Source organism: Archocentrus centrarchus, chromosome 14 (assembly GCF_007364275.1).
Source record: "Archocentrus centrarchus isolate MPI-CPG fArcCen1 chromosome 14, fArcCen1, whole genome shotgun sequence".
NCBI classification, from domain to species: Eukaryota; Metazoa; Chordata; class Actinopteri; order Cichliformes; family Cichlidae; genus Archocentrus; species Archocentrus centrarchus.
In genome coordinates this window covers 31,523,067-31,545,976 of record NC_044359.1, presented here as the reverse complement: position 1 = coordinate 31,545,976, position 22,910 = coordinate 31,523,067, and the positions used below count along the sequence as shown (strand labels likewise).

Here is a 22,910-nt window from a genome sequence, read left to right as displayed (position 1 = left end):
GTGTCAGCCTTGGATGGATCTCGACTGCCGAATGTGATCTGCAGAACCCTCCCAGTCTTGCTCACTCTGTCAGGTAACCATTCCGAGCTTATTCAATTCTACCTGTTCAAAGTCCCCTTCACTCCGTTGGTCTGGGGACATCACTGGCTTAGTAAACACAACCCAAACATTAATTGGAGTAAAAAGAGTATAACCAGTTGGAGCAGTCAGCCGCCTCGTTCACCCAGTTGTCACCACCTCCCAGACCCGCTGAACCTCCTGAACTTTTCTCTGTCCCCAAAGCTTATCACAACCTTGCTGAGGTTTTCCGTAAAGCTCTGGCTTTGTCACTTCCTCCACACTGTCCCTATGATTGTGCAATTGATTTGTTACCTGGGGGATCCTTCCCCAAGAGCCACTTGTACAGGTTAACCCAACCAGAACGAGAAGCCATGGAGAAGTATATCACTGAGTCATTAGCAGCAGGAATCATTTGGCCCTCTTCATCACCCCTTGGGGCTGGCTTTTTTTCTGTAGCTAAGAAAGATAAAACCCTTCATCCATGCATATACTTTAGACGTTTGAATGAGATAACAATAAAGAACAAATATCCACTCCCGGTGCTGCCATCTGCATTTGAACTCCTTCAGGGGGCCACAGTCTTCAGCAAATTGGATCTAAGAAACGCCTATCACCTGGCCAGGATAAGAGAGGGAGATGAGTGGAAGACAGCGTTTAACACCCATCTTGGTCATTTTGATTATCTAGTCATGCCATTCAGTCTCACTAATGCTCCCGCAGTTTTTCAAGCTCTGGTCAATGATGTCCTCCTGGATTTTCTCAATCGCTTTGTCTTTGTCTATCTAGACAACATTCTGATCTTCTCTACTTCCCTGTCGGAACACGAACATCATGTCTGCTTGGTGCTCCAATGCCTGCTTGAGAATCGATTGTTCATGAAAGGAGAGAAGTGTGAGTTCCACGTTAATTCTGTGTCATTCTTAGGGTTCATTATTGAAAAGGACCAGATCCGAGGCGACCCGGCAAAGGTGCGAGCCGTGGTGGACTGGCCTGTTCCCTCTTCCCGGAAACATCTCCAACGCTTTCTGGGTTTTGCCAACTTTTACTGACGGTTTATTCAGAACTTCAGTAAGATCACACAACCTCTCACCCAGCTAACCTCACCCAAAACTCCCTTTCAGTGGAGCAGTACCGCTCAACAGGCTTTCACCACCCTAAAAGAACTGTTCGCCTCTGAACCTGTGTTGGTCAAGCCCGACACCTCATTGTGAAGGTCAATGCTTCAGACGCAGGCATTGGAGCAGTCCTCTCTCAACAGAAAGACGGTAAACTACACCCTTGTGCGATCGGGAACTTCTGGCTATCAAAATGGCCTTGAGGAGTGGAGACACTGGTTGGAGGGAACGGTGCATCCATTCATTGTCTGGACTTACCACAAAAACCTCACTTACCTCAGAACAGCTAAACATCTGACTGCACGCCAGGCCCAGTGGGCTCACTTTTTCTCCCCGTTCAGCTTTGTCATTACCTACAGACCCGGCTCCTGAAATGTCAAACCGGACGCCCTCTCCCATCAGTTCGCTTTACCAGAGTCAGATTCTGAAGATACCACCATCCTTCCTGCAACCTGTGTCATCGGCACCCTCACCTGGGAGATCGAGTCTGCCATCTGCTGAAAGAACCAACCAGGAACTCGAAGCTGCCCTCCGGTGCATCGTCTCTACTGACCCCCGCCATTGGAGTACTCAACTCTCTGACATCAGCAGCAATTGGTCTCTCACCATTTGAAGCAACCCTGGGCTATCAACCGCCCTTAGGAGAGTGAGTTGGCGGTCCCGTCTGTTCAGCACCACCTCCGCTGTTGCCGCCGGATCTGGAGAACCACCCGGGGAACACTTCTTTGATCCACGGAGCGGAACAAGCAGCTGGCGGATCAGCACCGTACTCCAGCACCAAACTACCAGGTCGGTCAGTCAGTTTGGCTCTCCACTAAACACATTCCTTTAAGGTCCGAGTCCAAGAAACTCTCACCCACTTTCATCGGCCCTTTCAAAATTGAGGCTATGATTAATCCTGTCTCTGCTCGTTTCCAGCTTCCTCGCAATATGCGGATCCATAGGGTGTTCCATGTGTCCTAGCTCCAGCCTGCTAGGTCCAGTCTGCTGTGCCCTCCTTCCGAAATCCATAACCGCTGCAAACCCATCTTTCTATGGAAATTCTGCCTGATTGATTCTCAGTTCTGTGTTGTAAATAAACCTGTTATCCTTGCTCTTCAAGTCCACGTTTGGAGTCCTTAACTGGCTGAGCCATGACAAGAATAGTCTGATATTTGTGAGAAGGTTGTTACGAGAATTCTGTTTAAAAGCAGCCTCTTTTTTACACAGTGTGGTGGGTTGCCAGTTGGGCATTTTTGGGCTTGTTTTCATAGAGCTGGTTGCTTGTTTCTATCATGAGATCTGGCAACACAGCTTTCACTGTGTGATCCAGCTACACGAATGGTTCGCAAACAACCAGCGCTACATGAACGTGTTCCATCCACCTTTCAGCAACTTCCTCAATCCTATAGCTGAGATTTTCTCTGCGTAGAGGTGTAAGGTGGTTGACCACCAGCTCTACACCAGGGTTATAATAGTTTTGGATTTTACATTATAGTTTAGTTTTAGTTAGTTTTTACTTTTTTTTCTCTAATTCAGTTATTTGTAATTAGTTTTCAGAGTGGTTTTGCTCGTTTTTATTAGCTTTTATTTTTGGTTTTATGGTTAGTTTTAGTTAGTTTCAGTATTAGTTTTAGTATTTTCATACTTAATCAGGTACCCTTTAAAGATACCCTTTAAAGAAATATATTCAGCAACCAACTGTTCACAGACAGCAGAACTACATGCTAAATGTGTGTAATATTAAGGACACACATGAACATCAACAGGGAGAAACAAAGAACAATATGAACTCCAAAACTCGATAAATTCTACAATAAACTCCCAATAAAGTTCAGCCTCAGTGCAGCAGATTAACAACAGCTACATGTGGTGTTTGACAAAAACAAACTCCTTGAAGGAGTCAAAGCTCAAATCCAGCTGCATCCTGATGTTCTCTCCACCTGATGCTGCTTCTGTTTTGGAGCTAGCTTGGTTAGATGCTCGCTGATTAGACTTGCAGGGTCTTTGCGGCCTATGTAGCCTACGGAAGTGTCCGACCTCATGTCCGCATTTATGCATGTATAGCTGGATTGCGTGTGTTAATTACCTTGTGGTTGTGTGCTGGGGGTTTTTTGGTCCTTGCTCTTTGTGCTCAGTTTTTAGGGTGCAAACATATTTGTCCCTGTTTTTTCACTTTCTTCATTCCTTCACGTCCATTCCCATAGTTTCAGCAGCTCCCTCCAGGAATTTGCTGACATTTGTGAGTCCTTATATTGATGCTTTGATTATTAGTCCTGATTGTTATTATCTGACTGATAAAGTAGCCGGAAACGCACAAGGACTAAACACAACGTTGTGGCTGCGTTGACCCGACGAGTAGTCACGTTTCTCTGGAGGTGCAGGCCGGGTTGCCTTGTAGGATGAGAGCGGTTTCCGTAGCTGCCTTGTGTGCGCTTCTCAGGTCTACTTTGATGTTGGTGTTTTTTTTCCTGACTAAGAAGTGTTCCGTACATTTTTCATCATCCACAACATCATCCACAACAAGACACTCGCTGCTATCTGTGCTATCATAGTAAAAAAAAAAAAAAAAACACTCCACATGGGACTCTCTGAGGAGCAGCGTGGTGTGCGCACGCACGCACATTTGCCCGACGGCGTTCCGAGCTTAAACTCGGAGAGAGGAAAAAAATGATTTCATATCAATCCACAAGACTTTTGAAAAAATAACAATATCTATAATTTCAGTTAGTTTTAGTTAGTTTTGTAAACTCACAATTCAGTTTTAGTTAGTTGTCGTTTCTTCCTTTTAATTTTAGTTTTTATTTATTTCAGTTAACGACAATGTTTTTTCAATTTCAGTTTTCGTTATTTCGTTCGTTTCCGTTAACTATAATAACCCTGCTTTACACCAGGGAGAATATACTGGAGGCAATGGAGCACATGTGTTGATATGACTACGGAAAACTGTCAAGGCTGTATTTGGCACACAAAGGGGTTTTTCCCCCGTTGCCTGGCACGGGAGCGCATTGCCTGTGACATGGATCTTGGATGGTGCAGACTGAACCTGTGTCCTACAGTGCTGTGCTTTTCACTTGTTTGCTTTCTTAAAATTTTGATTTCTTGTCACGTCACTCTGACTATTGCAGTGTTTGACTGTATACATGTGAAATAAACATTTTCTGTTGACTACATGTCCTGGATGTCTTAAATTATTTGATGTAGTGTGTAATACGTGGTCTCTGAATAGATTTATTACTTGCTGTGTGTGTGAGACTTGACCATAGAGTTTGGTTTTGCACACAGATCACTATTTTTTGCAGTGATTATTTGATTTTGACAGAAAAGTATTGGATTTTGGGGAATTAGCTTGAGTTTTTAGATTTGTGTTTAAGGTTTTGGGATAACGGGTGGTGGACTCCGGAAATGTGAATTAGCAGTTCAGAAATACTGTAAAAGGGAATTGATTTGATTAAGAACTTAATACGTGTGAGATCAGAGATGTCTGCATCTGTGTGTGCAATTCATGTGACCAATGCATGCATGCAAAGACAATTTCCTGTGTGAAAACCAGTTTCGCTGTAACAACACATTTCTTGAGAAATACAACCACACAATTGAACTAACACGCATGCAGCACCAAACCAAACCTTTTGGTCAGGCTCGAAAGTTACAAAGTCTAAAAAAAGCCAAAATAATTGGTATTGATTGTCTGACACAGAAGATGAGATGATGTGAATAATCTGATGTGTACATGCAGCATGTGAAATAATCAGTGGTGGACAGTAACGAAGTATTTGTACTTCGTTACTGTACTTAAGTTTTTCAGGTATCTGTACTTTACTTGAGTATTTATTTTTCTGACAACTTTTTACTTTTACTCACTACATTTTTACACAAGTATCTGTACTTTCTACTTCTTACATTTGCAAAACAAGCTTGTTACTTGAGGTTTAATGCGTCTGAGAAACGTTTGCATTTCCCGTCAGTGCGGGAGCCGGCTTCTGATTGCGAGCGGGTTTTTTTCTTGGAAGTCGCAACAAGAGGGTGGGGGGCAGGGAACAGACACCCCACACGGTAGAGGGAGAGGCTCCTGCAACGCTCGCTCGGAGACCGGAAAGAGGAAGGGAGAGGAAGTTGCGCTTTACATAGAGGCTGCACGCCGGAATGGTGAGGAAAATGAGTGACGGAAAACGTAAAGGACAAAAAAAAGTGTGTGCAGTTTGTCACACAGTGTGTCTGCTAGCTAAAAGAACAGCTGCTGTATTTTAAGGGAGAGCAAAAAATGAGCGATAACTTCACTCAGATGGAGAAAAATGTAAGAAAGAGGTAGAAACGTCCTCCAAGGAGCTACTTTTACTTTCTTACTTTGAGTAGATTTCAGAGCCTGTACTTTTTGACTTTTACTTGAGTACAGAAGTTGAACCAGTACTTCAACTTTTACCAGAGTAGTTTTTAACACAAGTACTTGTACTTCTACTTAAGTACAGAATGTCAGTACTTTGGCCACCACCGGAAATAATACAAAAACATTTAGATTTGTTTCTTCAGAAATGTGTATTAATTTAAAATATACAAAACAAAATTTGGTGGTACTGTCGTTGTTAACAATACTTTCATCTTCCTGCATCTTGCATAGTAATGGTAAACTATACAAAAGTCAGTCTTTTATAATACTACATAAACACAAACACAAATTCATTCTCACTCTGTTTATTTAGCTGTAAAGAGATGTAAAAAAAAAAACAAAGAAAAAAAATCTCATATTCTTAAAAATATGCATCTTAATTTGATATAAATTTTCCTGTATACAATCATACTTAAAAAAAAAATTCAAACAAATTCTGCTAGAAACATAAAACAAAAGCAATCCCATCATCAATACTACCAGTTTAATAATGAAACAGTAGCCAAAGATCAGGCCTGGATTTAAACCACTGGCAACAGGCAGAATTTAGAGCAGACTTAAAAGTACATGCATTTGAATTCATACAGATCCATATTTTAATAGAGAGTAAGAGTAACCAGTGTTTTAGTCAGTGCCATCTGTGCAGAGAAAGGAGCTGCAGAGGAAGCCTCCTCCCAGGAATAGTAGCACTGCGGTGATCCAGCCAATGTAGACGGAGGCTCCCAACTCCATCTTCAGAGAGCCATGAAGTGGAACACTGATGGTGTTGGTGGTCCAGCAGACTGGTATTAGTACAAAGAGCCCTGCAATGAGGAAAACAACTCCAGAAGCCATGACCATTTTGCTCTTTTTTGTTTTGTCTGGCACAAAGTTGATGAATTTGCTCCCAGCAACACCAAGCAGGATCCCGATGACCCCAACAATGATGGCAATGATGATGAGCGCTCTGGCAACCTCCAGGTCTTCAGTTATTGGTCTATGTTCACTGCCATATATCCTGCACTGAGTCATTGAGCCATATGTGCTGGAGGACAAACAAGCCTTCCACAAACCCTCAGATAACACATCAAAATCATCACTATTTGAATTCTGGGCTTTTGTGACTCTCCATTGCGGGAGAACACAAATGATGATGCTCCCCAAAAAGCTGACACTGGCCATGGCCAAGCCTAGAAGCTGTCTTACACCAGCTGTCATGATGAATTTCTGTCGATCTCTTCAAAGAGGAAAGCTGATGTCTAAATGACAGCTGCAGTAATTTATCTCTGAGCAACAAGCTGAACAGGAAGTGGTCTTTTTTATTCTCAGAGGGGAGTTGACTGCCTCGCACATGCTGCACTCAATAAGAAAACCACTGTAAATTTTAAATTAAAAATTTGGCAGCAGGGCTGTTGGCAAATCAATTTCAAATGTCAATGACCATTCTACAATTAATGTTGCAGTTTTTAATGTAATTTTTTACAGCCTGAAAATACATTTTTTACAGGACAATGCTTTAAAAACACCCGGTGATGCTGTTTTTTTTTTAATAGTAGTAATGTATATTTTGCATGATATATCTAGTGGTGCTGTGTTTTTTCAGTAATTTTTTTTAGAGTAATGCTGTATTTATAAATTATCATACTTAAAAAAATCAAGCAAATTCTGAAGAAAAATATTCAAAAAGCAAATTGTAATAATAACTAACGGACACCAGGTTGCATGTCAGTCAAGGGACTGCTATGTAAACTACAGACTCACAGAACAGACTTTTTCAACTTGGTGTGAAATTCTTAACTGTATGTATTAAAAACTATGAAACACTATTCAGTTCAGGTCAATTCAATTTTATTTATATAGTGCCATGTCACAACAAACAGTTGCCTCAAGGTGCTTTGTACTGTAAGTAAAGACCCTACAAAAATTACAGAGAAAACCCAACATTCAAAACAGCCCCTATAAGCAAGGATCTGCTGACAGTGGGAAGGAAGATCTTCCTTTAACAGGAAGAAACCTCCAGCAGAATCAGGCTCAGGGAGGGCCAGTCTTCCGCCACAACTTGTTGGAGCCTAAAAGCTACTACTCTTAAATATCCTAGGAACCACAAGCAAGGCAGCAGTCTGAAAGCGAAGTGCTTTATTGAGGTGATATGGTACTATGAAGTCTTTAAGACAAGATGGGGCCTGATTATTCAAGAATTAGCTTGAGTTTTTAGATTTGTGTTTAAGGTTTTGGGATAATGGGTGGTGGACTCCGGAAATGTGAATTAGCAGTTCAGAAATACTGTAAAAGGGAATTGATCTGATTAAGAACTTAATACGTGTGAGATCAGAGATGTCTGCATCTGTGTGTGCAATTCATGTGACCAATGCATGCATGCAAAGACAATTTCCTGTGTGAAAATCAGTTTCACTGTAACAACACATTTCTTGAGAGATACAACCACACAATTGAACCAACACGCATGCAGCACCAAACCAAACCTTTTGGTTAGGCTCGAAACAATCTTTTTCATTTGTTCTGTTAAAGTTACAAAGTCTAAAAAAAGCCAAAATAATTGGTATTGATCGTCTCACACAACAGATGAGTTGATGTGAATAATCTGATGTGTACATGCAGCGTGTAAACTAATACAAAAACATTTAGATTAGTTTTTTCAGAAATGTATATTAATTTAAAATATATAAAGCAAAATTTGAAAAAAATAAATAAAACAAAATTTGGCGGTACTGTCTTTGTTAACAATACTTTCATCTTCCTGCATCTTGCATAGTAATGGAAAACTATACAAAAGTCAGTCTTTTATAATCAGAGAATACTACATAAACACAAACAAATTCATTCTCACTATGTTTATTTAGCTGTAAAGAGATGTAAAATAAAAGACAAAGAATAACAATCTCATATTCTTAGAAATATGCGTTAAAGTCCCACCCCTAATATATATATATAGTATATATATATATTAGGGGTGGGACGCCCCACTTTTCAGTTTTTTATTTGTTAAAAAAGTTTGACGCATCCAATAAATTTCATTCCACTTCATGATTGTGTCCCACTTGTTGTTGACTCTTCACAAAAAATTAAAATTTTATATCTTTATGTTTGAAGCCTGAAATGTGGCAAAAGGTTGAAAAGTTCAAGGGGGCACTGTATCTGTCTGGTTATAGACAGAAAAAGGTGGTCATTCAAAGGGATAATTAGTCAGTCACATATTGGGCTTACATCTTCCTAAGAAAGAGTTTTCACCCATCTTGATAACCTTGTGTTAGTGGGGTTTGTGTTAGATCTGGTTTACCAGCGGTGGCCCACACATGGGCCAGCATGAGGCCAGCTGCAGGAACACTGGTACAGTTTTGGTACTACCACCAGATCCCAGCCTAATGTATGCCTTGATCAAAAATGCCTTAACAAAGGTGATAAATATTACAATACATAACAAATGAAAATCATTGATTTTCCATCCAATTCAGGGTCATGGGGGGACTGGAGCCTATCCCAGCTGCCATAGGGTAAGAGGCAGGATATACCATGGACAGTCTCTCACAGGGCTAACACAGAGAGACAGACAACCATTCCCACTCACATTCATACCTACTGTATAGGCAATTTTTTCAGAATCACAAACCAACCTAACCCCACTAACTGCACATTTTTGGACTGTGGGAGGAAGATGGAGCACCTGGAGAAAACCAGACACACGGAGAACATGCAAACTCCGACCAGAGGGTGGATTCAATACCCAGGACCTTCTTGCTGTGAGGCAACAATGCTAACTACTACAACATCTGCACCATCGAGAGCATCATGCGTGGGAGCATCACCACCTGGATGGGAAACTGCACCAAGCAGGACTTCATGGCCCTAAAAAGGGTGGTTCAATCAGCTGAACGGACCATCAGAACCACCCTCCCCAACCTGCAGGACATTTACACCAAGCAGTGCAGGCTGAGGGCCATGAAGATCCTAAAACAGCCCAGCCACCCCGGACACTCTCTCTTCTCTCTGCTCCCATCAGGCCGGCGTTACCACTGCCTGAGGACTAAGACTGAAAGGTTGAAGAAGAGTTTTTACCCACAAGCCATCCGTCTGCTCAACTCTGAGCCCTAACTGGACCATTATTGCACAGTGTAAATAATATAATTTTCTATAGTTCTGTGTAAAAGTGTGTATAGTGTATAGTATATAGTGTATAGTGTGAATTACTTAATTGTATTTTTCTTCTTATTTATATGTGTGTGTATATATGGTTGCAGGTACAAAATACATTTCACTGTGCATTGTACTGTGTATAACTGCGCATGTGACAAATAAACACTATCTTATCTATCTTATCTTAACACCATGCTGCCTAAATTAAAATAAATTAATAATCAAACCTCAATTAGAAAAAAACTTTTAACTAAAGAGAGTGTAGGAAACATGAGTCACATGTCCACCCACAGAACCCTGCTTGCACGCTCTTCTTCATCTCTCTTCTGCACTGAGTGGTTTTAATGTAGGTGTTTCCACAGAAAACAGGGACAGTGGTTAGCAATTATAGGTTACCTGGATAGATTGTGGGTTTTTGCATGGTCTAATGGTTTGGTGCTAATTGTTGTCATAATGTTGGGCACTCAACATTTGATCTAATTTGAAACAATAAGAAAGCATGAACATTATTTTTGAATAACAAAACTCTCAAGCAAGTTTGTAACTGGTGTCTGATACATGTAACCTACAGGAAATTAATGGTGTGAATATGAAACTTTTGACATCCCTGAATTATTTTATTTTTAATTTATTATGAGAGAGACTATGCTGTGTGTGCACTGGTAAACAGGAGCACCATTCACATGTAAAATATAATCATTAGTTTAGGGTCTCACTTGGCTTCCACATAAATTATTTGCCTCAAGTCACACCATAATGACATCCTGTAACCTCCATGTTTTATTCACCCATTGAGAAAATTTTGGAACCAACATTTAATAAGGCAAAAAGAACAAGAAGCCTCTGGACAAAAAAACATGTTTATATGATGCACTGCAACTACCAAGAGACTGTTTTGTTGTTATTTCTCCATCCTTCTAAAGAAAAGTTTAATTTGATTAAAAGTGAATCTAATTTGATTAATAACTTAATACATGTGTGAGTCCAGTGTGTAATACATGTGAATGATGTGTGCATGCAAAATGTACATGTGAAACAGGAGAATGATGAGAAACACAATGTCCCGTGTGAAGAGCAGTTTCACTGTAGCAGCATGTAGTGTGGAAACACATGCTTGAAACAACCACATAAATGACCAAAACATGTAGCCCCAAAGCAAACCTCGGAACCAGACTCAAAACAGTCTTCATGCTGCCTATTTTTCTCCTTCCTGTTTATATTAACCCCCCCCCCCCCCCCCCCCCCCCCCCCCACCCCTCCCGTTCCTGTCTGTGTCTCTGTGTGAGAATTTGGCCATGGCCCCTCATTCAGATCACTTCCAGCCCTGTTTTGAAGGTTTTCTAGCAGCATGACAATAGCTTTTGAGACTATTTTTATTTTTAATTGTTGAAAAATTACTGTAATAAAACATTCATCAGCACTGCAAAGAGATTAAAACTGATAGTTTAAATTTAATTGGATACATTTTAATTTAGGAGATACTGAATATTTGTTTAAAATGGATGATTGTAATTATTTTTCCCTTGTTTTTTGTTTTTTAAAGTTGACATGAAACACTACATTTATAAAGGCTAATTTACATTATGGAGCCCTGCTCTAAAAATTATGATAGATTCAATGGTGTCTGTGAAGCTGGATTTAAGTGTTTAAAGTTTTTAAAGCATGTGTAGCGCCATCTTGTGCCAGTACAAAACATGATGTCACTGGGTTGGTTGTTTGGTTGCTGCTAACAGACTTAGATTAGTTTTATTTAACTAGTGATAGAACCGATAACTCAGTGAAAAAAAGGAAACTGAAACTTAAAAACAGCCTAAAGGGGTCACTTCAGTACTGTCCCTGGCTGCAGGAATGAGCTTTATGTTAAACAAACACAGCACTTTACTTGTTAATATTATTTTTATTCATGTCATCTCATTATTTAATGCAAAACCCTATAAAAACCATTAGTCTTTTAAAAATAGAAAGAACTACCTAAACAAAAACAAATTCATTCAGTATCCTTATTTAGCCTTTTGACAAAAAAAAGTGCCATGATGAGATGCAAAAATAAAAATAGGGTTATCAATCCATCAATCAATCAAATGTAAATCAATCACATAGTCAGCGATATTGAAAAACCTTTTTAAAGCAGTCACAGATCAAGCCTAGACTTAAACCAGTGGATAAAGTCAGAATTTACAGCAGTCTGAAAAAAACACGTTTAGAATTTCACACAGATCCCAGAAAAAAAAACTGTGTCCACATTTTTACGCTAAATAACATAAAAAAAAGATACAAAATGGTGTCTATAAAGTCTAAACTAAAATAAAATAGAATAAAATAAGCTTAAAATACTACACAGTGTTTCTGTATGGAGTAAGATAACTGTCAAGATTTTTTGAAGCATAAAAAAAAAACTTCATTCATACTGCAAACCATTTCTGCCCATTTTAATCACATTTGGGACTTCATTATTTTCATTATTCAAAAGGCAAACAAAAGTTAAAACTTTCATGTTCTGTTTCCAAAAGACTTACTTCAATAAGTAAGACCTTACTTAGACAGAGCAAGCTTTGGAGTACCTAACTATCATGCTCATACAAATCTGTAGTAAGATTTTGGTTGTGAATGGGCTCCCAAAAAGAATCTCATAAGGAGAGAGATTTATTCTTGCGCTTCTTCTGTGCACCACAGAAGGTGTGTTTTTTTTGTAACATGAAATTGAAGGCGACCACAGAATGTGGGGGTCATTAGTTGATAGCCAGTCAGAAGTGCATAAACATCGCATGACAAATTTGCCCACTTCCGCCCAACTCATCTAGATGATTTTGATAGTGAGATGTGAGGAACAGGTTAGGTATCCAATAGCATTTTTGTTGTGTCGGTGTGAGACAAACCTGTAAAGCAGAAGTGTCACTGTTCCAGAAAAGACAAGACAAAGTAAGTTTATCAGACAAAAGTCCATACCACATCTCCTCAAAGTCCGATGAGGGTCCTCACTGAAATGAGCAGCACAATGTAGCCCATCAGGAGGCATAAAATCAGAATTTAGGGTTCACCAGATTATGTATTTCATCTAATAATCCTTTTGGAAGATGAGTTCTGGCTCAGTTTCCACTGGTAGACATAATCAGGCAAAGTTGGACTATATTTTACTCCTGAAAACTGAAACATTTTAGACACTAAAAAAGAATGGGTAAACAGTTGCCCGGACTCTTGGAACTGAAAAGCTCTCTTTAGGACATTCAGTAGGTGTGACCCCACTTAGCTTAAGTGGAACGCAATGCACATTCACGGATGATAGAATTTGTTACACCTGAATCGACCAAAAAAGGGAGAATTTCCCCGTTTACAATTAAATTCAGCATAGGCATTTTCTTATACGATTCTGACTGCAACTGTACATAAGTGCCTTGAAATAATGCGTTACAAGAAGCCTGCTGAGCAGGTTGTGTATGTGTGTGTTAGGCTGTGTTTGTGTGTGTTAGGCAACATACGTCAGTAATGAGTGTGAGTTGTGTGTGTGTGTGCTGTGTGTAGGTGATATCTCACTTCCCTTCTCTGCTGATCAGGCAACTAACCTTCATCTGACTTGTCTGGAGTCCTCCTCTCCGATCAGTGTGACCAAGGGAGTAGGAATGAGTTTACTATTGGGAGGGACACATATAACCTGACAGATCCGTAAATACTCGGAGCAAAGCATAAAAATGATTTTTCCGCCTCTCATTTGAAATTCATTGCAAATTGACTTCTTGTCCAGAAAGTAAACTTTATCCTACGTATGAAAGAAGGATAACAGGGGGGCGGGGGGAGCGCAGTGGCATGACGCTATGTTGCGCCTTCAAAATAAAAGCACGCGAGTTAAAAATATTTCTCCTCCGCGGTGTAATTTTTGGGTGGGACAAATGCGCCTGTCTCCAGTGTATTTACAGGATTTGTTTTGTTAGCTCTTGCTTTTCAAAGACAGTGAGGCATAAACAATGTGCAAAGCACCATTATTGCATGTTCTAATGAAGATGTTAAACAGCAGCTAAATGAATTTGTGTCCATGTTTGGGGTTTTTGTGTCCATTTTTTATTTAAAAAAAAATAAATCCTCAGCAATGACAACACTTAAAGGCCTCGGTTCAAAAAATCACTCTCAATGCATTTTTCTCTGCTATGCTCAAGATGCTCTCAACTGATATATTTTATGACCATTAAATGTTAGAGAGAAAATGAGGTCACAGTCACTTCCAGTGCAAAAACCTGCCTGTACACACAGACCCTAAATCACAGCAAACAACACAATAATAAGACAAGACTTTTAACTATTATACAAGACAGTAGGGGAAGATCAAGCATGAAGTGCGACGCTGTGTGTGAGCCAATGTGCACACGTGTGTTCTTGGTACCTCTGTCCGTGTACCAGTGTGACACAGTCCTGAATGCAGCCTTCAGTCAGCCTTGGAGAAAATAAACTCAACTTTTCCTTGGATTTTCAGAGTTGCTCAGTTCATACAGGAACTTCAGCAGTCTTGGTGAATGTGTCGCTGTTTGTTCCTCCAACTCAGCCTTTGAGTTGCATGCATGTGCCCAAAAGGCCACTAACACTTAACCGCAATCAGTTGAAATATAAGCACTTTATTACTAAATTAAATATCAATCCTTCCATCTTCTTTTGCTTATCTAATTCAGGGTTTTGAGGGAGGCTGGAGCCAACCACAGCTGCCATAGGGTGAGAGGTGGGCTAGACAGGTCACCAGTACTGTATGTCACAAAGCTTACACAGAGAGATATGCAACCATTTGCACTGACATTCACACATAGGGGAATTTAGACTCACCAGTTAACCAAACCCCACTAACTGCACATCTTTGGACTGTGGGAAGAAGCCAGAGAACCTATGCAGATATGGGAAGAACGTGTAAACTCCACACAGAAAAAGCCCTGACCAGATGCTGGATTTGAACCCAGGACCGTCTTGCTATAAGACAAGAGTGCTAACCACTGCACCACTGTGCTGCCCTGTAAAGTAAAATATATACCTTAAGACCTAAATCAATCATAACATTAAACTCACGTGGTTTTTGTTGAATAAGTGATCAGAGTTCTTTCTTTATCTGCTGAGCCCTGCTGCACTGGATCACCAAGAGCTTTGTCTTCATCCTCTTTCAGTCAGTGAAGTCTTTGCTTTTCTGGGTTGTTCCTCTGCAGCTTCCTTTGCACTAGAAAAACAAAGTGTGTGATTCCAGTGCAGGTTAGGAGTGCTGCCGATCCACTTTTCAAATAATCTCTTAGGATCTGAATGTTGAAGACAGACACACAAATAGCTCTGCTTACTGTTAGGCTAAAAGCTTCATATATACATAATCATTATAATGTGTCAGCAGCCTCCCCATAACTGCTGAAGTTAACCCAGCACTGAGCTTATACTTTAAATCACAATGTATTGAGTCTGCAGAATGCCACTGTGGAGGAAGGTAGGGATAGAGAGAGCATGATTCAGCTTGTGGAAATCCATAAGTACCTAGGCCCTGTCCTAAGAGCTTTTGAAACAAGCCAAAATATCCTTCTGACTCACTGACATTTGAAAATGTGTAACCATTTTATGGTCTCTTTTGATTACCTGGTAGACGCAGGCCCTTCAGGCCTGCTGAAAATACTGGTATGTAAAATCTCTAAAATGACTAATTTTATCTGTTCCTCTAGTAATAAAAACCAGATTTTCTCTAGTTTCTTTCATGTGGCTGTTTTATTGTGTGAAAAGTAATTAAAGATTTCTGACTGACCTGCTGTGTTGTATGTAACTGATTCAGGTCTGCAGGGCAGATTGAGCCGGAAGCTAAACTGCAGATGCAGCTGAAGGGTGTCAGAAAGAAATACTTCAGGATCTTCCAGACTCTTGGGACTAATGCAGAACCACTGAGGGGGCTTGACAATGAAGATGAGAGAGGGATGTATGACAGCACTTCAGAAACCAGTTCAGATGAGGATTTCTAACTATGATGAGGTGTGGATCTTTCCATCCATCCATCCATTTTCTTCCGCTTATCCGGGGCTGGGTTGCAGGGGCAGCAGCCTAAGCAGAGAAGCCCAGATTTCCCTCTCTCCAGCCATCTCCACCAGCTCATCCGGAAGGACCCCAAGGCGTTCCCAGGCCAGATGAAAGATATAATCTCTCCAGCGTATCCTGGGTCTGCCCCGGGGCCTCCTCCCGGTAGGACATACCCGGAACACCTCACCCAAGAGGCATCCTAGTCAGATGCCCGAGCCACCTCAACTGGCTCCTTTCGTTATGGAGCAGCAGCAGCTCTGCTTTGAGCGCCTCCTGAATGGCTGCACTTCTCACCCTATCTCTAAGAGAGAGGCCAGCCACCCTTCAGAGGAAACTCATTTCTGCCGCTTGTATTTGTGATCTTATTCTTAAGTTAAGGTGTGGATCTTTTTCTCTAAATTTTGCCCATATTTATTGTGAGAGTAACTTTGATTTGCGTTCTCTGTTAGGGGTCTTGGGGATGATGCCCATCAGCATGACTGCTGCCTCCCCTCTTCATACTTGAGAATGACAGCTGACTGATGTATTGAGCTTCTTTGTTAAATCATTTAAATGTAGAGTCCACAAATAAAATCTACTACACCTTTTATCAAATGCAATAATTTGTTCTTCTCAGTCCTCTATCTCCATCAGGTGTGTGTGTACTGTCTGTACTCAGCCCTGCAGCTGTCAGTAAAAAATAAATGGTGACTCATACTGAGCATGTTGTTTCAGGTGCATTGGAGATAGGAGTGCACTTTTCAATATTCTATTTTGGATCTCTGATCTCAAAGATTGATTTTTCAAGAATGGCAGTTTATTCTTTAACATTACACCAGGCAACTATTTGAGATTTTATTGGCTCTTGAATTTGGTGTCACCTTCTAATTCATTGTGGTGAGAGTACAGAACAAGCATGTCTTCCTCCTGCACATCCAGGATATGTAGTATTTGTATACCTTATATTTTGGGCCAAAAATGTAAACAAAAAGCTTTGACAGCACAACAGTGCCTATGATATAGGACATAAGTTAGTGGCAGTGGCACAGTGGGTAGGTGTTTGCCTTACAGTTGGCGGGTTGCCGGTTTGAGCCGCGTTGTGTCCTTTGGCAAGACAGTTAAACCACATTGCCTAATGATAGAGCCGGTCTCTGGCTGCATGACCACAGATGAGTGATCTGGAATGATCATTTCGTTGTGTGCCTTGTGTGCGCAATGACAATGAGTTGAATCTAACATAAGTTACTGTGTTCACAGACAAAAATGCTGTTGGTGGTGTTTCTATCTAATTAAACATCATGACATGTTGATTGAAATGAATCTGGAAATGTTTTCATATTCTGTATGTTTTACAAAATGTTACAATGTGAACAGCTGATATAGTCAATGATTATTTCAATCTTACGTCACCTGTTCAAGTCTGCCTACCTGTGACTATCACCCTGTTGTCTCTTCTCACAGCAAATTAAAATAATGACCTACAAAAAGTATGAGTTTGATACTAATCAAATGTATTTTTAACATTAATGTGACATCACAATAAATATCAAATAAACAATAAAAATAAAAGTGAATGTCATTTTTTAAAAATTAAAGATAATGTGCAAATAAGTAACTAAAAACAGCCTCTGCAGGGTCAGAAAGTCTCAACGTTCAAATAAGACCCATGAAATATAAGTATGTTAATGTAACCCATTTTTTAAAATTACTTAATGTGACCCTCACAATAAAAATTTAATAAATAATGAAACTTAAAGTGCAAGTAGTTGTTGGTTCTTAAACAAAAGGGCAATGTACAAATAAGTAACAAAAATGTCCAAAAGCTCAAATAAGGCTTCAAATTAAATCAGAGACATTTTTTCCTGTCCAAAATAACTATGAAAAGTTTACAGACAATTTAATTCGTGAATTGATGATTGCGGAGGAGGAATGTGACACGCTCTGGAGACGACGTTCCCAGCTGCTGACAATCATGGTGAAGGTGCTGTCTGTCAAGACTTCAGCCATTTGAGGGGTACATGGACCTCTTTACAGGACAAACTTATCTGCACTCCTTTGCTCAGTATTACTAAAATGGAACAAAACAGAAAGTTTATCTCTGACAATGATCTGTCTAATGCCAGTTAAACCATTTAACTGTTTATATTGATATGCTACAACCCACAGATTAACTACCTAATGTTAGATGGAAGAATGAACACTAATATTAATGTGAGGAAAAAAAAATAGGAGACAGCATAGCTGCTCCTTGTGCCCTTCACTTGTTACCTAACATAACTGAAATGGTGTTCGCTTTGCAAGCATCATTCATGAGACCTTGTTTCCATGAAAGATTTGATACGCAAGATTGTAAAGCTAGAGTGACACCTTGTGAGCTAAAATTTAAACTACAGTGATGGTGCAGAAATGATGGATGATGTCAGGAAATCCAGAGAGACAGTGGGTAGCCTGGCCTATTTGGTTACATGTACAAGACTAGATTTGAGTTTTGTAGTAAGTAAACTGAATATTTTACTGAGCCAGCTGAAGTGGACTACAGTGAAACATGTACTGAGATATCTGAAAGGGACATCTGAGAAAGATCTGTTCTACAGAAAATGTGATAGTGAGAAACTGAGAGTCCGAGTATACGGTGATGCAGTTTGGGCAGCTGATGTAACTGACAGATGAAGTACGACCAGTTATCGTAAAAGTCTGAATGAAAATGGTCCTTTGATTCCATGGAAAACCAAAAAGCAATCTATTGTTGCTTTATCCACCTGTGAAGCTGGGTACATGCTGTTAGCTGCAACTGCGCAACTGTGTCTGTACCTGGTACAACTATTAAAAGGTATCAATGGACAGCAGCGTGCACCATCTAAGGTTTATGAAGGTAACCAGGGTACAATAGTGTTGGCAAAGAATGCTGTAACCAGAGAGAGATGTAAGCATGTTGATATAAAGTATCACTTTGTAAGGTCAACTGTGAATGAAGGAAAAATCATTTGGATTATTGCCGAACAGATGATGGTAGCAGATGTAACGACAAAACCTGCCACAAAAGCTAAGATGGTTAAGTTTGAAAGGTTTATGTTTGGAGATCGACCATGTATCAGCGCACACAGTGTAAGGTGAGAAACCTCATGTGTTTTTGTTATTTAAAAAGATGACAATATGAGAGCAAGTGGGAGGTGTTGGCATATATAAAAAATATGCACTCAATTGTGAGAAGAGCGTCTTTACTTTGTGCTGTCTGCAGACAGTTTTTGAGTTAAGAGATGATATGACAGAGGATGGTGGCAGCCAATGAGATGTATTGTGTTTGGCATGTGACACATACTGGTGGGTGTTAAAGTTTCACGCTCTTGGAAGTTCAAGTCCAGGAAAAAGCTGAAGGTGACTGTGTGTTTATTCCTCCGTAATTACCGCTGATGTAGTTTAGGCATTCACGCCTGATCTCTGCGCATTTCTTCTTTGCTAACATAACTCCTGCATTATAAATGATGCATAAATTATATGGTTTTGCCTGGTATGGTTTCTTTGTATCTGATAAGCCCCGGGGATGCATGCACCAATAGGACTGGCTTTTGTGTGTTATTATTCCTCCATTAAGGCTCAGATCGGTTTGATGTTTGAAGGCGCAGTGATAGAGGAAACAAAAGTACAGATGTTTGTGTAGGGAGTAAAAGTTCAAAGTAGTCAGAAAAATAAATATTCAAATAAAGTACAGATACCTGAAAATTCTACATAAGTAGAAACAGAGATGTAAGCATATTCCTGCCTTTGTCAGCCTCCTGCCTGACCTTCAGGTTCACCTTAGCTGCTGGTCTCCTGCCCGGCCTTGTCACTGTTTGTCCACCAGAGGGCTTCCATCATCTACATCGGCCTCCAATCGAGCCTCCCATGGTGTCCCGTCGCCAACACCAGCCTCCAGCCAAGCCACTGGAGGGTCTTCATCCCCAAACTGTCCCTCAGCCTTGCTCTTCCTTCTCTGGGTCAGCCACCTGAGCTGTCCTGCTGCTGTGCCCTCAGCCAGGCCAACCTCCTGAGCTGTGATCACTGCTTTTTGGACTGGTTTTGTTAGTTGGTTCTGATCAGCGTTGGAGCTGCATATTTGAGTTTACACTTTGCCTTCCGATTCCTGCATTTGGGTTCACAATCCGCCTGTCACAGCGCTGGTTTATGACACTTTAGTGCAAAAATCTACAAAACCTAGTCTTAAAAACAGAGTGCTACATAAACACAAACACAGTCATTCTTACTGTTTATTTAGCCGCTTTGACAAAAAAAATAAAAAAAAGAGGCACCAGAATGAGATGTTCTAAAGAAACACATCATATCACATATTGTGTGCTAAGAAATATTCATCTTAATTTGATATAAATTTTACTGGTATGAAGTCATACTTCTAATAAAATTAAGTAAATTCTTCAGAAACATTTTCAAAAAGCAAATGCATATAAATCCCATAGTCATTAATACTAAACTGGTTTAATAAAGGGGTGATTTAAACTAGTGGCTACACAGTCAAATTTTATAACAGTTTCAAAAGCACATAGATCCCAAATTTTCACGGTAAACAGCATAAACAATAAACATAATAGAAACAGTGTCTAATTGTGTAAGACACAGCAAAATTTATGCAAAAGCTAGTTTACACACTCAAGCTGCAAATATTTCTGCCTATTTTAATCATTTTACACTTTCTTATTCTGCTTATTCAAGGGACAAACAGAAGGTAAAACTTTCATAAAACCTTGGTCCTGTTTCCAAGACTTCTGATGTTCTAAACATAGACCTTATTTAATTCAAGTAAGTAAAGCCTTACTTACACAGAGCAAGATTACCAAATGCTTTAGTTGGTCTTTTCACAGTGCAGAAAGGAGCTGCAGAGGAGGCCTCCTCCCAGGAACAGAAACCCTGCAGTAAACCAGCCAATGTGGATTGAAGCACCCAGTTCCCTCTTTGGAGAGTCAGGAGGCAGGAGAGGACTGTCGAAATTACCCTTGATGCTGATGGTGGTCAAGCAGATTGCTATTAACACAAAGATGCCTGCAGTGAGAAAGACAAGTCCAGCAGCCATAGCCATTTTGCTCTTTTCCCTTTTGTCTGGCACAAAGTTGATAAATCTGGTCCCAGCAACACCAGTCAAGATCCCAAAGACCCCGGTGATAATTACAATAATGATGAATGGTTTGGCAACCTCCCGGTCTTGAGTTACTGACACCTGTGTCAGGTGGAGGTCACACAGAACTTCCACAAACCCCCAGAGAGCACCTGAGAATCATTAATGCTGGAATCATTTGATAATTTTGGGACTCTCCTATTTGGGAGACCACAGATGATAGTCATCCCCATAAAGCTAAAGGTGGCCAAGGCCAAGCCCAGTCTTTCAGAAGCAGTCATGGTGAAATTGTGTCAGTCACTTCAAAGAGGAAAGAGTGCGTTCTTGAGAGCTGCGGCAATTTGTCTCTGAGAAAAGAACTGAGTAGGAAGTGGTTTCTTTTTTTTTCTTAACTCAGAGAAGAAGTTGACTGTGACTTCCTAGCTCCCTCGTCACATAATTTAAGGAAAACACTGTAAATATTTTAGTCAGTATTTTAATACTGGCAGCAGGATTACTAGCACTTTAAAGATTAGAGTAACCATACTGTAATTATTTTACAGTTTTTTAAATAGCCTTTTACAGGATGATATTTTATGCTTTTATAAACAATGCTGTAAAAAACCCACTGATGCTGTATTTTTACTTTCCACAGTATATGTCTAGCAGTGCTATAAGGTTTTCAGTAATTTTGTACAGCAATGTTGTAATTTCTACAGTAAATTATTTACAACTACAATATTTGAAGAACAAAAAACAATATCTAATCTAGAGATACTGTTATTGTCATGATCCTGAGTCTGTTGACCCAGTGTTTTGGTTTTGAGCCTTGACTCCAATTTATGTTATGAACTGTTTATTGTGGTTTTCTTGTTTCCTTGGTACGTTTTCTGGTTTTGCTGTCACGGCTGCTGCGGCTAACTAAGCAGGGAGGACCTCAGAGCAGGACACAGGCGAGAGCAGGATGGATACTTTAGATTTTATTAACAAAGTTTTAACTTAAATAGGCCCAACAGAAGACAGCTACACGAAGAAAACCCGAAACTTGAAATCCAAAACTAGAAAACCGGAAAACACTAAAGACACAGCAGGAATGTCAAACACAGACATAAAAATGACGAGGACTCAAACACAGAACTAAACAATCAGGGGATCAGACATTCACAAAGAAACAGCAGGAAGGGAAACTAAACAGAACATCTAAACAACAAACTGAGAAAACTATAAGAAACACTAAAAGGCACAACCCAAGAAAAACAAAACAGAGCTATACAAAAGAAACACAAAACACTGGGTCACCGGCCCAGGACCCTGACATTTGCCTTGTTATGAGTTTTTATTCTTAGTTTTAGTTTGTTTGTATCTTTCAGTTAGCCAAGTCTTGTGCATGTTTTAGTTCCCTCAGTGTGCCTGCCTCCTCATGTGTCAAGTCTGGGTTTCTGTGTTCCTGTTTATTTACTTCCTGTTTTATTTTCCTAGTCTCTTGTTCCCTGTGGGTTGTGTTCAGTTTTGCTTCCCCTCGTCTCTTTAGCATCATTCTGTGCACCTGCCCTTCTCAGCTCTTCCCACTTGTCTCCTCACCCTGATGTGTTTATACTGTCTGCATGTTTCACTTGTCCTTTGTTGCGTCCTCATTGTCGTTTGCTACCCCTGATGTGCTCCCTCATACTCATGCTCATGTCTAGTTCAAGTAAGGTTTGAGTTTTGTGCTGCTGGTTCTGGACCAGCTCTGTTATGTTCCTGAACTCAAGCCATTAAAGCTGAAGTTTAAGTGTAACTCACCCCTCCTGAGTCCTTCTTTGGGGTCCTCTGCCTGCCTGCCACAGCAATTTCATGACTTTAATTTGCAAGAAACATTTTTTAATTTCTGGTTAACTGCACAATTTTCCATCTGTCTTGTTTTTTTTAACAAAAGGTAATATTTATTAAAACCCTAACTTTTATATTCTCATACATTAACATATTCTTCTTAATAATTTGTACCTAAAAACACAGTATTTTCTACAGAATTACACCGTATTAGTGGCAGCAGTAAAGTCATGCATGTGTGCAAAAAGATGGCAAATACACGCTTTCTTAAATTCAGTAATTTATCGTACTACAAACACTTTTATATAATAAATACCCGATCAAAAATCAGCTGCAGATACACTCAAATGCC

The 22,910-nt window shown here is 40.0% G+C and overlaps 1 protein-coding gene and 1 pseudogene across 1 annotated transcript; both read right to left on the bottom strand.

Moving 5' to 3' along the window:
- Window positions 1–6,076: 6,076 nt before the first annotated feature.
- On the bottom strand, window positions 6,077–6,777 carry LOC115792285 (claudin-4-like). Its single transcript, XM_030746755.1, has one exon. It carries the CDS (start codon window positions 6,736–6,738, stop codon window positions 6,166–6,168), a length of 573 nt encoding a protein of 190 aa, XP_030602615.1. The 5' UTR covers window positions 6,739–6,777; the 3' UTR covers window positions 6,077–6,165.
- Window positions 6,778–20,500: 13,723 nt separating this feature from the next.
- Window positions 20,501–21,051, bottom strand: LOC115792275 (claudin-4-like; annotated as a pseudogene).
- Window positions 21,052–22,910: the final 1,859 nt, after the last annotated feature.